Source organism: Triticum urartu, chromosome 3 (assembly GCF_003073215.2).
Source record: "Triticum urartu cultivar G1812 chromosome 3, Tu2.1, whole genome shotgun sequence".
Taxonomy (NCBI): domain Eukaryota; kingdom Viridiplantae; phylum Streptophyta; class Magnoliopsida; order Poales; family Poaceae; genus Triticum; species Triticum urartu.
The window spans coordinates 609,315,096-609,328,848 of NC_053024.1; the positions used below are offsets into that span (position 1 = coordinate 609,315,096).

General features: G+C 44.6%; 1 protein-coding gene across 1 annotated transcript; it reads left to right on the plus strand.

Moving 5' to 3' along the window:
• The first annotated feature begins 795 nt into the window (after positions 1 to 795).
• On the plus strand, positions 796 to 12,748 carry LOC125545322 (actin-related protein 2). The gene is made up of 15 exons (XM_048709227.1): positions 796 to 941; positions 1,661 to 1,771; positions 1,845 to 1,979; positions 2,113 to 2,184; positions 2,272 to 2,350; positions 2,444 to 2,493; positions 3,241 to 3,344; positions 3,451 to 3,519; positions 3,599 to 3,662; positions 3,728 to 3,796; positions 3,919 to 4,002; positions 4,530 to 4,588; positions 4,841 to 4,907; positions 5,256 to 5,339; positions 12,397 to 12,748. Exons 1-15 carry the CDS (start codon positions 900 to 902, stop codon positions 12,475 to 12,477), a joined length of 1,170 nt encoding a protein of 389 aa, XP_048565184.1. The 5' UTR covers positions 796 to 899; the 3' UTR covers positions 12,478 to 12,748.
• Positions 12,749 to 13,753: the final 1,005 nt, after the last annotated feature.

The window sequence follows — 13,753 nt, forward strand, 5'->3', positions numbered from 1 at the left end:
GATGTTGTTGAAGTCGTTGGAGATCAAGATAGAGTTGGCCGAGAAGAAGGCAAATGAGAAGTAAGAAAAGTGGCAATTGCTCAAGAAAGAGGGACTGCGCAAAGCGACCATTGAGGAGAAAAGAGCACGTGCCATTGAAAACAAAGCCATGTCCAAGTTGCTCGCCGAAGAGAATAAGATCATGACAATGCACCGCAATGACATGGAGGACCTCACCAAAGAATGACATGATATGGCAAGGAGAGAAATCTTGAAAAGGAGAATGGTTGCATCAGCCAGTGCGTGTTATAGTGCCGGAAATGTTTTCTCTGCTCCATATGGTGCAATGTCGATGATTTCGGTGCGGGAGTTGGAACAAGCGCCGGAGGTGGATTCGATGGTGGCGATGAATTTCAAGATGTACTCGACGGCGCAAAGTGAAGATCAACCAAGATGATGCCGGACGTGGTCGTCACTTTTGTAAGACCCTCTTTTGCGTTTGTCCTATTAAATTAAAGCTTTTATTTGTGCGTAAAATGTGTTATATTGTTTGAATTTGAACTTATTTGCGAGAACGTATGTCAAATTCGAGAATTGAGCGTCTTTGGTTTGCGAATCGACGCGGCGGTGTTCGAATAGACCCCGCAAAAAGCCGACCCGTAAAAAATGTATATTCCATGAATATTCTTTTTTACGAGTCCGTTTGGGGTGTGCATCTGCGGCTGTTCGAGCTAGACCGTAAAGGCTGTTTTCCGCGAATTGTAAACGCGTTTTGCGGGCGGGCCGGATGTAGGGTCTGCTAAAGATGCCCTAACAATAGGATAGGCGTTGATCATTTTCGAAAAAAAAAACACCAATCGAGAGGCCTCAACCAAAAGCCGAACACACCCTCCGGAGGTTGGCGAGGGAGGACGGCTAGAATGGAGAGCAACAAGGTGGTGGTGTGCGACAACGGCACCGGGGTAAGACTCCATCCCACCGCCGCCGCCGCGCGCCCCCCCCCCCCCCCCCCCCCCCCCCCCCCCCCCCCCCCCCCCCCCCCCCCCCCCCCCCCCCCCCCTCCCCCTCGAGCATGCTCACCGTAGATCTGCCTCTCCCCACCGGCTCTTGTCCTTGTTTCTAGAATACTTCGTACGAAATCCCACCGGCCTCCGGCTGCCGGTGATTGATCGAGGCGGATGAGTCATGGTTAGGCTTGGGGAATAGGGTAGCCAGGTTCGAACGGAATCATCTGAGGGTATTCCAAATCTGTATCGAGTCACCGCTGTGGAGTGCGGAGTTGGTGCCCGAGTTGTAGGGGAATAGAAATGTTCGAGAACGTTCTGCCCCCTTTGTTTATCGTATTTCTGCTGGGATTGCTTTCCGAGTTGCATTTGGATCTGGCATGTAAATTTTATCTTTAGGTTCAGATCAGCCTTTTCTGCTTTGAGCGGATATGACATAACAGGGCGCTAAATTGTTATGTGGAAATCAGTAGGCACATCTTTGGTTTCACTGAGCTATTATTGATTTTTTAGTGAGCAGAAATAATATTCAAATTGTAAATTGTGTTCGTGAAACCTCTAGCTGACCTGTTGCCAGTTTCTTGATTTTGATTATCTTTTCCATGACAGAGAAACGTGAAATACTCTCTGTTATGGTCGGGTGGTTTTGCTGTTCTAATTTGGCACCTACGTTGCAGTATGTAAAGTGCGGCTTTGCGGGAGAAAACTTCCCTACATCTGTCTTTCCTTGTGTCGTTGGACGGCCATTGCTTCGCTATGAGGAGTCACTCCAGGAGCAAGAATTGACAGTTTGGATTCCATCATTTATTTTGTCTCTTAATGTTGAGTACACCTCGTAATTAGTGTTTATGTTCAACACAGGATATTGTGGTAGGAGCTGCTTGCGCTGATTTGAGACATCAGCTTGATGTATCATATCCTGTCACAAATGGGATTGTTCAAAATTGGGATGATATGGGCCATATATGGGATCATGCATTTTATAGCGAGCTGAAGGTATGCATATTGATATTCTTTACTTTGCTTGTGGTGTGAATCCTTTTGAAAGATACTTTCTCAATACCTTTGATTATAATCCTTAATTCTCTTAGATCCATGTAAAGCATTACATTTCTCTTCTTTCATATAGGTTGATCCATCCGAGTGTAAAATTTTACTGACAGATCCGCCACTCAATCCTGTGAAAAACCGTGAGCAAATGGTAGGTTATTTTAATTTCTCAGGCTATTTTATATTGCAAATTGAGCTTCTACATAATGACTAGTAAATTGAACCCCACGATCAACAGATCGAGACAATGTTTGAGAAATACAACTTTTCTGGGGTCTTCATCCAGATCCAAGCAGTTCTTTCGCTATATGCTCAAGGTACTTACTTTACCTCTTTAAACAGAATCAAGGACATAGAAATGCACACAAAATTGTACTAGTACTCATTTTACACGTATGTTTACTTCCCAGGCTTGCTGACTGGACTTGTCATAGATTCTGGTGATGGTGTCACCCATGTGGTATGAACAGATTCTATCTCTAGCATTCTCTGTGATAGCTATAGAAATACTATCTGACTATCTAGCACATTTGTATAATGTTTGCCGGTGTACCTGTAATTGCATTGAGCCAACCAAAGGAGTTACCCTTCTAATTTTGGGATCAGGATATACCTGACTTTTTGGAGGTCCTGTGAGAAAACTACACTAAAATCACTACTTAAAACTCCACCATTTAAAATTTGTATTTTGGTTTCAAACATGGATTAAGAAAAGTCATGGTGTTCAGTCATAGATATTGAAGATAGAGGGAAGATAAATGAGAACAAAATGGAGAAAATCTCATGAAAATTGCATGCAAGTCTTATAATTTTGAATAAGATTATCTAAATTTATAAACCTTATCCTCTATTCTTAAATAGTTGCAACCCACTACCTATTTTTCCTCTTCATGCAACTATGCCACGTCATCAAGTCATGCATGTGGTCATAAGTTACAATTTGTGCACTCATCTATCCATGCAATCATGTCACCTCAGCAATCACGCATGTCAATTTGTTTCACTAATTTTTGTGTGGGCTTTCATTTTGTTGCTGTCTGTAGCTTTCATTTTGATTCACAGCCCCTGTTTCATTTAAGGTTCCTTGTTTCTTTGTAGAGATCACAGATTCACAGCCCTTATGAATTTCCTAATTGTCCTTGTTTTTACTACTTACTTTCTGTCCGTAGCTTTCATTTTGTTGCTGATGTTTTATTTACACACGCAGGTGCCCGTGGTTGATGGATATTCTTATCCACATCTAACGAAAAGAATGAATGTAGCTGGAAGGCATATCACATCCTATCTTGTTGATCTACTCTCAAGAAGAGGGTATTCCCTTACCAGTTACCATCTTAAGATGTTAAAGTTGCTGTGATGATGCAGTCTTCAGCTTTCTTGCATTTTCCTCATCCTCTTTATTGTTCTATTTCAAAAGGTATGCTATGAACAAATCTGCTGATTTTGAGACAGTAAGAGAAATAAAAGAGAAGCTATGCTATATAAGGTGAGTTGTTTTGTTGTTCTTATTTCTTGGCTACAGATTGCTGTTATATGTCATAGGCATGACATTAAAAGATGTACAGCTATGACTACAAACGTGAATACCAGCTAGGACTTGAAACTACAATTCTTGTTAAAAGTTACACTGTAAGTATATTATCCTACTTTGTTTTATTGTTTTTTTTATTTTGAGCTAAATTCTTTGTGATCAGCTTCCAGATGGAAGAGTAATTAAAGTGGGCACTGAACGGTTTCAGGCTCCTGAGGCTCTTTTTACTCCTGTAAGTTTGTTTTCCTTCCATTCTTGCCGAAAGTCTTCCGGTGATAGATAGCTATGCAGTTCTCTGCAAAAATATTAAGTATCATCAGTGTGGTAATCTTGGTAAAAATATTTACTGAACAGGAACTCATAGATGTTGAAGGTGATGGGTTGGCAGATATGGCATTCCATTGCATTCAGGAAATGGACATTGACAACCGCATGACGGTATACAAACCTTACAGTAGTCCCAGTACAATATAGTAAATTTTGCCTGTCCATTCTTTCTGTTATTTTTATTGCTTGAAGTATTTAGATGGAACAAGTATACGAATAACTGATTGATTATATTGTACAACTGCAGTTCTTCCGGACTACATTTATCTAGAGATATGCATTACTTGTGATTATCTATGTAAATATACTCATAGAAAATGCATCATGAGGTGCACTTGCTATTGGTGGAGACTTAATCGAGTGTCTGACATTGCATCTTGAGTTTTATAAGCTTTATGTATGTACGTTATCCCCTTAGACTAGCATATACCCACTTCCTTTTTTTCTTAATTTGAATTCTGTTAATGCCTTGTAAGGGAACAAATACACTAAATTTTCAGTTTGATATATATTAACTAAAGAAGAACCTGAGAACATATTGAAGTTTTAGTCTTCATACATTTAGAGTGTCTACTTCCCTAGATATATCACTGCATGCTGGCTTTTTTTTTTAATTCGATGTTCAATAATATTTGCAGCTTTACCAACATATCGTTCTTAGTGGAGGAAGTACCATGTATCCTGGTCTGCCAAGTCGGTAAGATGTTAATTCTTGCATAGTTCCTTGTATAGTTCATTTCTTGCATTTTGTGCTATTTACTACAGTACATTCTGAGTCACCTGTTTCCAATATCATCACTTACACACCACACTGTTTTTTTCTCCCTTCTTGGCTGTTTGCTGTTGTTCTGGTTCTTTCTCCCTGTTGACCAGTCATTGTTTTTCTTTTGCGCTGATCTATACAAGGATCTAGGTTTCGTATGACTAACAAACTGCCACCTTTCTGAAGGCTGGAGAAGGAAATTCTTGATCGCTACCTCGACGTGGTTTTGAAGGGAAACAAGGATGGACTTAAGGTAATTTTGTTTAATTCTCCTCTGATGGACTACACAGTTGATATTATTATTTTTGTACAACTACATTTCCAATTTGTACCATTTTTCTTTTAAGCTGGCAAACTCTAATGAGCAGTACAACTCATTCAGCCCTTATCTATCAAGTCTTGTTGCCTCACCTTTCCATCAATGAGAATATAGCTTAGGGTTTGCAAATACAGGCAATCTGATCGCATTATTAGCTTATTAAAATTGGTAACAGTCAAAGGAGAATCTGAACGCATGTACCAGAATACCACATTTTATATTCAGTAATAATGTTTGTTCCCGCTCTCCTTTCATAACCTGTCTGTTCTTGAGTATGTACAGAAATTACGCCTGCGTATAGAGGATCCTCCACGGAGAAAGCATATGGTCTATCTAGGAGGTGCAGTACTTGCTGGAATTATGAAGGTAATAACTTCTAGAAATTTTTTAGCTTTATTTGCCTGAAGTATTGTAGTTTAGTTCACCTCTTAAATTTAAAGTGGTTTGTACCGACAAATTCTAAATACAAAATGACACATATTTTTTATGTTTATCCAAGAGCAGCGAAGTTAGACAGAAAACCAAGAGGAGAAAATTATAAGGATGCAGCGCCAATACTATCTAGTTTTAATATGAGAAATGACTGTTTAGGGGGTGCCAAATCCACAAATCTTAAGCTTGCAATATAGTCTTAAGGCTATGCTCACACTATGTTACTTTATGGTAATCCAGCTTTTCCAACCAGCTTTTGCTTATTTTAGCATTTTGTGGCTATATTTTCGTAGCAGAATATAAAATAAGTTCAACACAGCAGAGCCTAAGTAGATGACTTACTACCGAAAGTATTGCCTAGGAAGTCTTGGCCAAATTTGAATTTTGAACTACTAAATATCCAGCCTGGGTTTAAGTCTTCACTTAACTTCCAAAGAAAGCATGTGATAGTGCCATGGAAGGGGGGGGGGGCACATCGGCAGGCCGGGAGTCGGCCCATCAGCCACGTACAACCCAGGCCACTACCTGGCGGACCATCAGCTTGGCGATCAAAGCAAAGCATCTCAGGTATCTCGGAGGATCCTACCCGTGCGTAACCGAGACGGACATCCTGTAAACCCCAGGCCTTGTCCCCTATATAAGGCAAGGCTAGGGTTAGACTATAGATCATCTAATCTCACACACACCTATGTGATCCTAGCGATCTCCATTGTACACCATATTCAAGCTCTCGCATGAGGCTCACCGCCATAAATATAATCATAGTAGGAGTAGGGTTTTACCTCCACCGTGAGGGCTTGAACCTGGGTAATTGCCTTGTGTGAATCCCGTCTGGTCTTCCTGCTACGTGTGACATCCCATTGAGATTAGTACCGGTATAATGAACCGACAGTTGGCGCGCCAAGCATGGACCAAAGATCAAATCCATCTGGGATCCCGTGTTATCGCCAACGTCTACGTTCCGAGCCAAACTTTTACTTTTGGTGCCTCGCGCTCACCACCATCCTATGTGAGGGCGAGGTTCTCACCTTTTGGAGCCTGGAATTCATTACCGTTCATTTCAGCGGAACCTGTCTTCAAAACCCGGCGCTTCGCCGAGCAGAGGAGCGAGCATCCAGCAACCCCTGGGATCTCCAGCAACAAGCAACAATCCACTAGGCTGAGTAGGCTTCCTAGCTCATTGCAATGGTGGAATCACTTGTCCCCATCTGGAATGAATCCAAGTCTGATGGGGGATGCGAGCAGGCACAACTGCCCTATCGCAGAGGTCCTCATGGCCAACACCATAATGTTGCAACCGACATCGGAGCCAGACCGCCAACACCGACAACAACGTTGACGTTGAGGACGAGGCCGACCCTGAGGCGGCGGTAGCCGAGCAACTAGCTTTGCGTATGTTGATCCTTAGCAACACCAATACCGCTGCAAGCAATCGACAATTGAGCCGTGGCCACTAGCACCGGCAACAACGTTGACGTTGAGGATGAGGCCAACCTCGAGGCGGCGACATCCGATCAACTAGCTTTGCATACGCCAATCTCGGCGAGGATGTGACCACTAAGGCCTTGGAAGCTCAACACAAGGCCCTTGCGCAGGCACAACTCCACCTTCAGAAGGAGTGCGACTCCCTTGCAGCTAGACATGATAGGTGGGTAATCACCATAGAGCTCAATCGAAGCCGGTGACTGGCTCTGGCCGACAACATCCAGCTCAAGCCAGATCACCCGACGGCTAAGCAGTTCAATCGCGCTAAGCCATGATCAAGGCGATGATTGTGGAACATGGTGTGACTAGTAAATCATGCAACCAGTTGTTAACCACCTCAGATGCGCACCGACACCAACATGGTTGGATATTCATGTCCTAGTCACATTCCAAGCCACCAAATTGACCGGGTAGAAGCCGACTGTCGCCCTCGCCGGCCTCGCGTGGCCTATGACCGGCTTGGGAACCAGTCAGATGTGCACCAGAACAAATGTCCTCTGCCGTCCAAAAGAAGGCACGTCGAATTGCATCTATTGTTTTGAGAACCTTTTTGGGAATGAGGAAGACCGACATGTAGTAGGTTAGGATTGAATCTAGGACTGCTATGATGAGAACTAAACATTCCCCAAGAATGTAAAGAATGTGAACGTGGTCTTCCGTGTCCTCGAGTCCAAGCCGGCCCGAAAGATCGCATTGCGTGAGGTTAAGAAAAGAGAGAATAAAGGAAGCCTAAGCTAATATGATTCGAACTTTCAGAAGGCGTAGGTACCGACATGCCCCAGTGGCTTGACGGGTCCGACTCAGTGATCTCTTTGGACCGGGTCGTTCACCCAGACTATATTCCCCACCTAGGGAGATCTGCCTTGGTTCTCGACCCGATTATTGGGGCTACCAGTTGTCCAAAGTCCTGATGGATGGTGGCATCGTCATAAACATACTCTACACTGAGACGATGGAGAAGATGGGCATCTCGCTCTTACGCCTTTGGCCAAACTCCACTGCTTTCCGCGACATTGTGCATGAGAATTATGCCCAACCTTTGGTTAGATCTCCTTGGATGTTATTTCTAGCACCCTCGGAAACTTCTGAGTTGAAATGCTTTCCATCGAGGTCGTCCCTTCGAGGGCGCTTATCATGCTCTTCTCGGTTGCCATGCGTACACAAAGTTCATGGCGATCCCATGTTACGTGTACTTAAAACTCAAGATATGTTGCGTTCCAACAAGATAATCATGGTCATCGACGACTTCAAACACTTGCATGATTGCGAGGTGGCCAATGTTGACCTAGCTAAATCTGAGCTCGTCGCCGTCGAGTGTGTCGAAAGCAACAATGGATCCATAGGGCTATTCTCTGAGCTAGAAGGCCAAATCAGCCTTCGCTTTCCAGTCGGGCCAGGACACCAAGAAATTTAAGGTGCACCTGATCGACACCATGACGAGCGCTGAGATCATCATCGACCTTGTAGTGCATAGGAAAGCGTGCTTGTAGATTTCTGTGAGAACTGGGACATCTCCGCATGACATGCCTGGTATACCAGCGTACGTCGCCGAGCACTCCCTAAACGTCATGAAGGGCATGCAGACCGTGAAGCGATCCCTACGCCAATTCGATGAAGAACGATGTAAGGTTATCGAAGAAGAGCTAGCCCGGCTTCTGGCGGCTGGGTTCATCCATGGAGAAGAACTACACTTGCCTCATGTGCATTGACTACATCAGTCTCGACAAAGCCTGCCCCAAAGATCCTTTCCCACTCCCTTGCATCCTACTCGCTATCACCAGATTAGGATGAAGGGATCGGATCAGGAGATGACCTCCTTCATCACCCCTTCTGAAGCTTTCTGTTACATCATGATGCCCTTCCGGCTCAAGAATGCTGTCACAACATATCAGCGCATCATGCAAAAATGCCTCCACGACCAAATTGGCATCAATGTCTAGGCCTACGTCGACGACGTTGTGGTCAACACGAAGAAACAGGTTGACCTCCTAGCAGATCTAGCGTAGACGTTTGCTAACCCGTGTCGATTCGAAATGAAGCTAAACACAGACAAATGTGTGTTCGTGGCCCTTGGGAAAACTGCTCGACTTCATCGTTTCTTAGCACGACATTGAGTCCAACCCCGACAAGATAGTGCGATCTCCAAACTCGGCAAGCCCGGGAACCTGAAGGAGGTCCAAAAGCTAGCTCGCTCCGTCGCCACCCTGAGTCTTTTCGTCTCCCGACTCAATGAGAAGGCTTTGCCGCTGTATCGACTCCTCAAGAAGTCATACAAACTCGTCTAGACCAATGAAGGCCCGATTGGCCCTAGACAACCTCAAGCTGATGTTGTCTAGTAACCTAGTCCTAGTCATTCCAAAATAGAACGAATCGATGCTTTTGTATATCTGGTTGATCCTTCACAGGCAATCCGGCAGCGTCACAACGATGTCCTCATTGAGGTAGTCAAATCAGAAGGTGTTGAAAGTGCAGTGATGCTTACCTCGCCTCCTCCAGATCTAGGTACAAGGCTAAGTAATGGTTACTAAGCAAAAGAGCCGAGCAGAGGTAGAAAACCAAAACAATAAATTTGGGAAGTCTTTAACACTTACATGACACGACCAGTTGGGTTGCCTGGAGCTTGTCTGGCACCAACCTCACTCAGTGTCGGCCTTCTTGGAGGTCTCCTTCAGGCCCTTGATCTCTGGCTCCTGCGCCTTCTGTCGATCCATCCGATCTGCAATTTGGTGCTTTGATCTTGGCCTTAAGGGTGCCCTGTGCCTCCTCTTTTGCCTGAGCAAGCCCTTGCAGCTCCAGGATCATCGTATGGCTAGCTTCGCTTTGCTTCTTCAGCAGCTCGGCCGTGCAATGTACTCAGAGTCGTTGCTAGTGATGATTATGTCATCAACGTATAAAAGAAGAGTCCGACCACGAGGAGAAAGGTGGGCAAACAACGTAGGATCATCAACGCTCCCCAAAAATCCATCGACAGTAACCACAGAGGCGAAACTCTCAAACCAGGCACGCGAGGCTTTCTTAAGGCATAGAGAGAGCGATAAAGACGACATGCGATGCCACCGGGAACAGAATATCCAGGTGGTGTCTGGCATGTAAACCTCCTCACACAACTCACCATTAAGAAAGGCATTCTTAACATCAAGCTGAGATATGGACCAATGGTGAACAGATGCCACAGCAAGAAGTGTGCGGACAGGGTCATATGGGCCATAGGAGGAAAAGTCTCACCATAATCACAACCATGCTCTTGCTGAAAGCCACGAGCCACAAGACGAGCTTTATAGCGCTCAGGAGAACCATCGGAGTGAGTCTTAACCCTGTAGACCCACTTACAAGTGATGGGACGAACACGAGGAGGAAAAGAAACAAGATCCCACGTGCCGGTGCGCTCAAGAGAAGCAATCTCCTTTGCCATAGCAAGCTGCCATTCGGGATGAACAACATCGCCATAAAAAGTCACTCAAGAACAACACGCTAGCGCTATAAAAACCATAGCGGTCAATAGGTAGAAGCGGGCGATGACATAAGCCATAAGTAGGCTGAGACAAGGAGGATGGCACATCAGAGGTAGATGGCTCAGTAGTAGACTCATCCACAACATGCAGATGATGAATATAATAGTGAGAAAAAGAGGGAAGAATACTAAGAGGAATCACCGGGATAGACTCGGGTGATGGGGACACGGACGGGGAAGCCACCGGGCATGAAAGGGCAGAATCCTGTGTCAAGCGAGATGAGGAAACCATAGGAGATGGCGGCGGCGGATTTGCAATAGTCGAATAAATAGGAGCAGTTGGATGCGTGAACAGGGGTTCAATAGGAGTGATAAGCGTGTCGGGAAAAGTGAGGAAAGGGATATCCTCCACTAAAAAGGTCGTAGAAGATGGATGCTGATAGAAGGGACAAGTCACAATCCTGCTCTGTCAAGGCGATGGCTGAGGGTGTCAGAGTGGAAGCACGGTTCCAGAAGATGTGTGCACCTTGTTACCCGGGTGAACAGAGCCTGGCAACACTGGCAAGTACCACAACTAGCTGTGCGAAGAGAGTCAAGCTGATGCCAAATAGCCAAACTACTCTGTGCGTAGAAATCATCAACATCGGAGTCACCCTGGTGAAGAGCATGCTCCTGGCGGACCACAGACAGGTATAAGGCATCACTAGAGGACTGATAGCGCTGGCGAAGACAGGTCCACATCTCAAAGACGGTAGTAAGGCCCATAAACTCAGAGGCAAACTGAGGCAGAAAACTGAAGTAAGAACAACCGCAACATGAGCATCATCATTAAACCAATGAGTGTAAGCAGACATAACATCATATAAGTGGGAAGAGCCTCCTCATATGCCAAGGCCTACTGGTCATAAGCATGAACCGCAACATCATCAACAACCTTAGTTGCATTCTTAGCAGCCTGAGAAGCATCCGCAGCAAGAGCCGGTGGCATTGACGGGGTAGGAGCCACAAGAGGAGCTGGCCGGGGCGGGCAAGGGATCACGCCGGAATAAAAGCCCCATAGACAGATGCCACACATATGAATGCGCATAAGGCAACGAACTCGGTGTAGTTAGTACCATAAAAAATCATCGGGCATAGAGGGATGGCGACATAGCCTAACGATGGAGACATAGTACCTGTTTTTTTGTTGCTTTTTTTGGAAGCCGATCTAGAAGGCAGTGGCTTGAGTCAACGCCCAATTGAAACAGGTGCCGCGACTGAACAAACCGTGCGGGAGGCGCGGGCGACACAGACTGAGAGGCCAGCGGCTGTTGTCCACACTTCCTTGACTCGACTTAGTCTGAGCTCTCTCCAACTTTAGTGTGAGTTGAGCTGAGATTAGTCAAATACGCTTGAACTCAATTTGTTTGCAACCCTGCGAGGAGAGGAGAGGAAGGATCGGTGGATAGTGGAGAAGAGCTACAGGCAGTTTTCAGATGATAAACGAGGTGGGGGTTGGGGTGTGCGGCTTTTAGGAAGGAAATCGTGAAAACTGGGTGGGAGGATGGGTTGGGTGGGAGAGGACGAGAGGGGGAATGTGGAGGTCATGCCCACTGCACACCGTACCCTTGAGAGCACTTTTGAGAGACTGAGTAACACCTTTGATGCGGGTCACATTTCCCTTGTGATGCTTGTTTTGAATCCTTCCGATGTAATTCTCTTACGTGATGTTGAGAGCTGACCAATCCCTCTAGCCGTTCTGTTCATGGTTGCTTCCTCGCCTGCTTCATGTACATGGGCTTTAGCCGTATAGTTGTATTCTGTTTTTCCGTTCTCTCTATCTATCAATGCAATGATACGCAAGCTCTTGCGTATTCGTGAAAAAAAAGAGTAAGCTGTGCTTAGTTCACTGTTTTTCTTTTCGCTAACCAATCATGGTGGTGCATTCAAATATGTAAGCTACTAACAATAGGAATATATTGAACCGCAGCTTAGCATAAAAAAGAAACCATGGGCTTGTTATCATGTCTGGGTCTGCTGGTATATTTTGCTGACTTGTCCGTCTCGAACAAACAGGATGCGCCGGAATTCTGGATCACAAAGCAAGAGTATCAGGAAGAAGGTGTTGCCTGCCTAAGGAAGTGTGGACAAGCATAACCATGTACAATGTGACAATCGTGCCACCCTTGTTATTACTGAATGCATACTATTACTTTAATTGGTAGAAATAATAGGACAAATAGTAATTACCTTGCCCAAGGAAGTTTTGTTATTTGTCCTTCTGATCCTCGTGATTAATATGTGTACCATATAATTCCTGTCGCACAAATAGTAGGAACGGTACATCTCGGTTGACCGCACCAATCGACAGATACTGCACATTTTGTTAATTTTTTATTGGATACTTTTTTTGTGGGGTAATTTTTTACCGGATACCTGACGTTAAAAGAATGTGATATGTGGAAAGGTTTGATGGTAAGTTGGCAACAAAACTGAATGAATGCGTGCATGTGAGTGCGGCCATGCACGTGTTATTCTTAGGCATTTTTAACCAGAATTTTTGTTGACATCATCAATTTTGTTTTATATATATGCCTGCCCTCAGTTGGTCATGGCAGCGTATGCTCCGTAGCGCCCACCATCTTGTCCCCCGGCTGGCGCGACGAGGAATGAGGAGACGTGCCAGCAGACACGAGGTCGTACAAGTAGCGGCGAATGGCGAACCAGAGTGTCAGGTGGCACCACCCTGGGAGGTTGTTAGAATCATGATTTTGTTATACGATTTTACGACTTTACGATCTAAATTTACCCATCTGATTCTACGATTTTAGTTTATAAAATCTACATTTCTATGATTCTGGTAGTGAAGATTCTACGATTTACGATTCTACCATCAGAGCTCCGATCCGATTCAAAATCACGATTGTGACAACCTAGCCACCCTGGGTTCGACTTCGACGGTGTAATGAAGGGATTGCAGCCTGGCACAAAGTACTTCTACAAGGTGAATTGTGGCTACTGAAAATAATTTGGTGCTAACTTTGTGATGTGAGAGTTTGATTTCCTGATAAACAGAGATAAGGTTTCAATTCAAACACTGTTTTACATTTGTGCTTTTAAGAAAGGGATGAAACTGTAAGATGATTTTACTATTGGACTGAGCAAAAATAGTTTTTTACATGGAAAATGATTAATTTAAATAGACACCTGATCAGAATATGCTCTGTTTATGTATATTTTGCAACTCTGCATTTATATTTAGGGTTACTCGGTTAATATTTTTTAAACATGCAAATTATATCACAGCTCATTCTTTATTCTTCAGCAAGGCATACAGGGGGACTACATGGAGCAACAACGCCAGAATTTAGTTAGGCATTTGCTTTAGCCAAGATAAATGAATCCCAGCCGACTTTCGAACATGCAAATTATG

What these genes read in the sequence shown, in the direction of transcription:
- LOC125545322 (XM_048709227.1), top strand. Translation starts at nt 900, where the DNA reads ATGGAGAGCAACAAGGTGGTGGTGTGCGACAACGGCACCGGG. An exon ending in TGTGCGACAACGGCACCGGG is followed by an intron (nt 942 to 1,660) that starts GTAAGACTCCAT and finishes CCTACGTTGCAG; the next exon opens with TATGTAAAGTGCGGCTTTGC. An exon ending in CATTTTATAGCGAGCTGAAG is followed by an intron (nt 1,980 to 2,112) that starts GTATGCATATTG and finishes TCTTTCATATAG; the next exon opens with GTTGATCCATCCGAGTGTAA.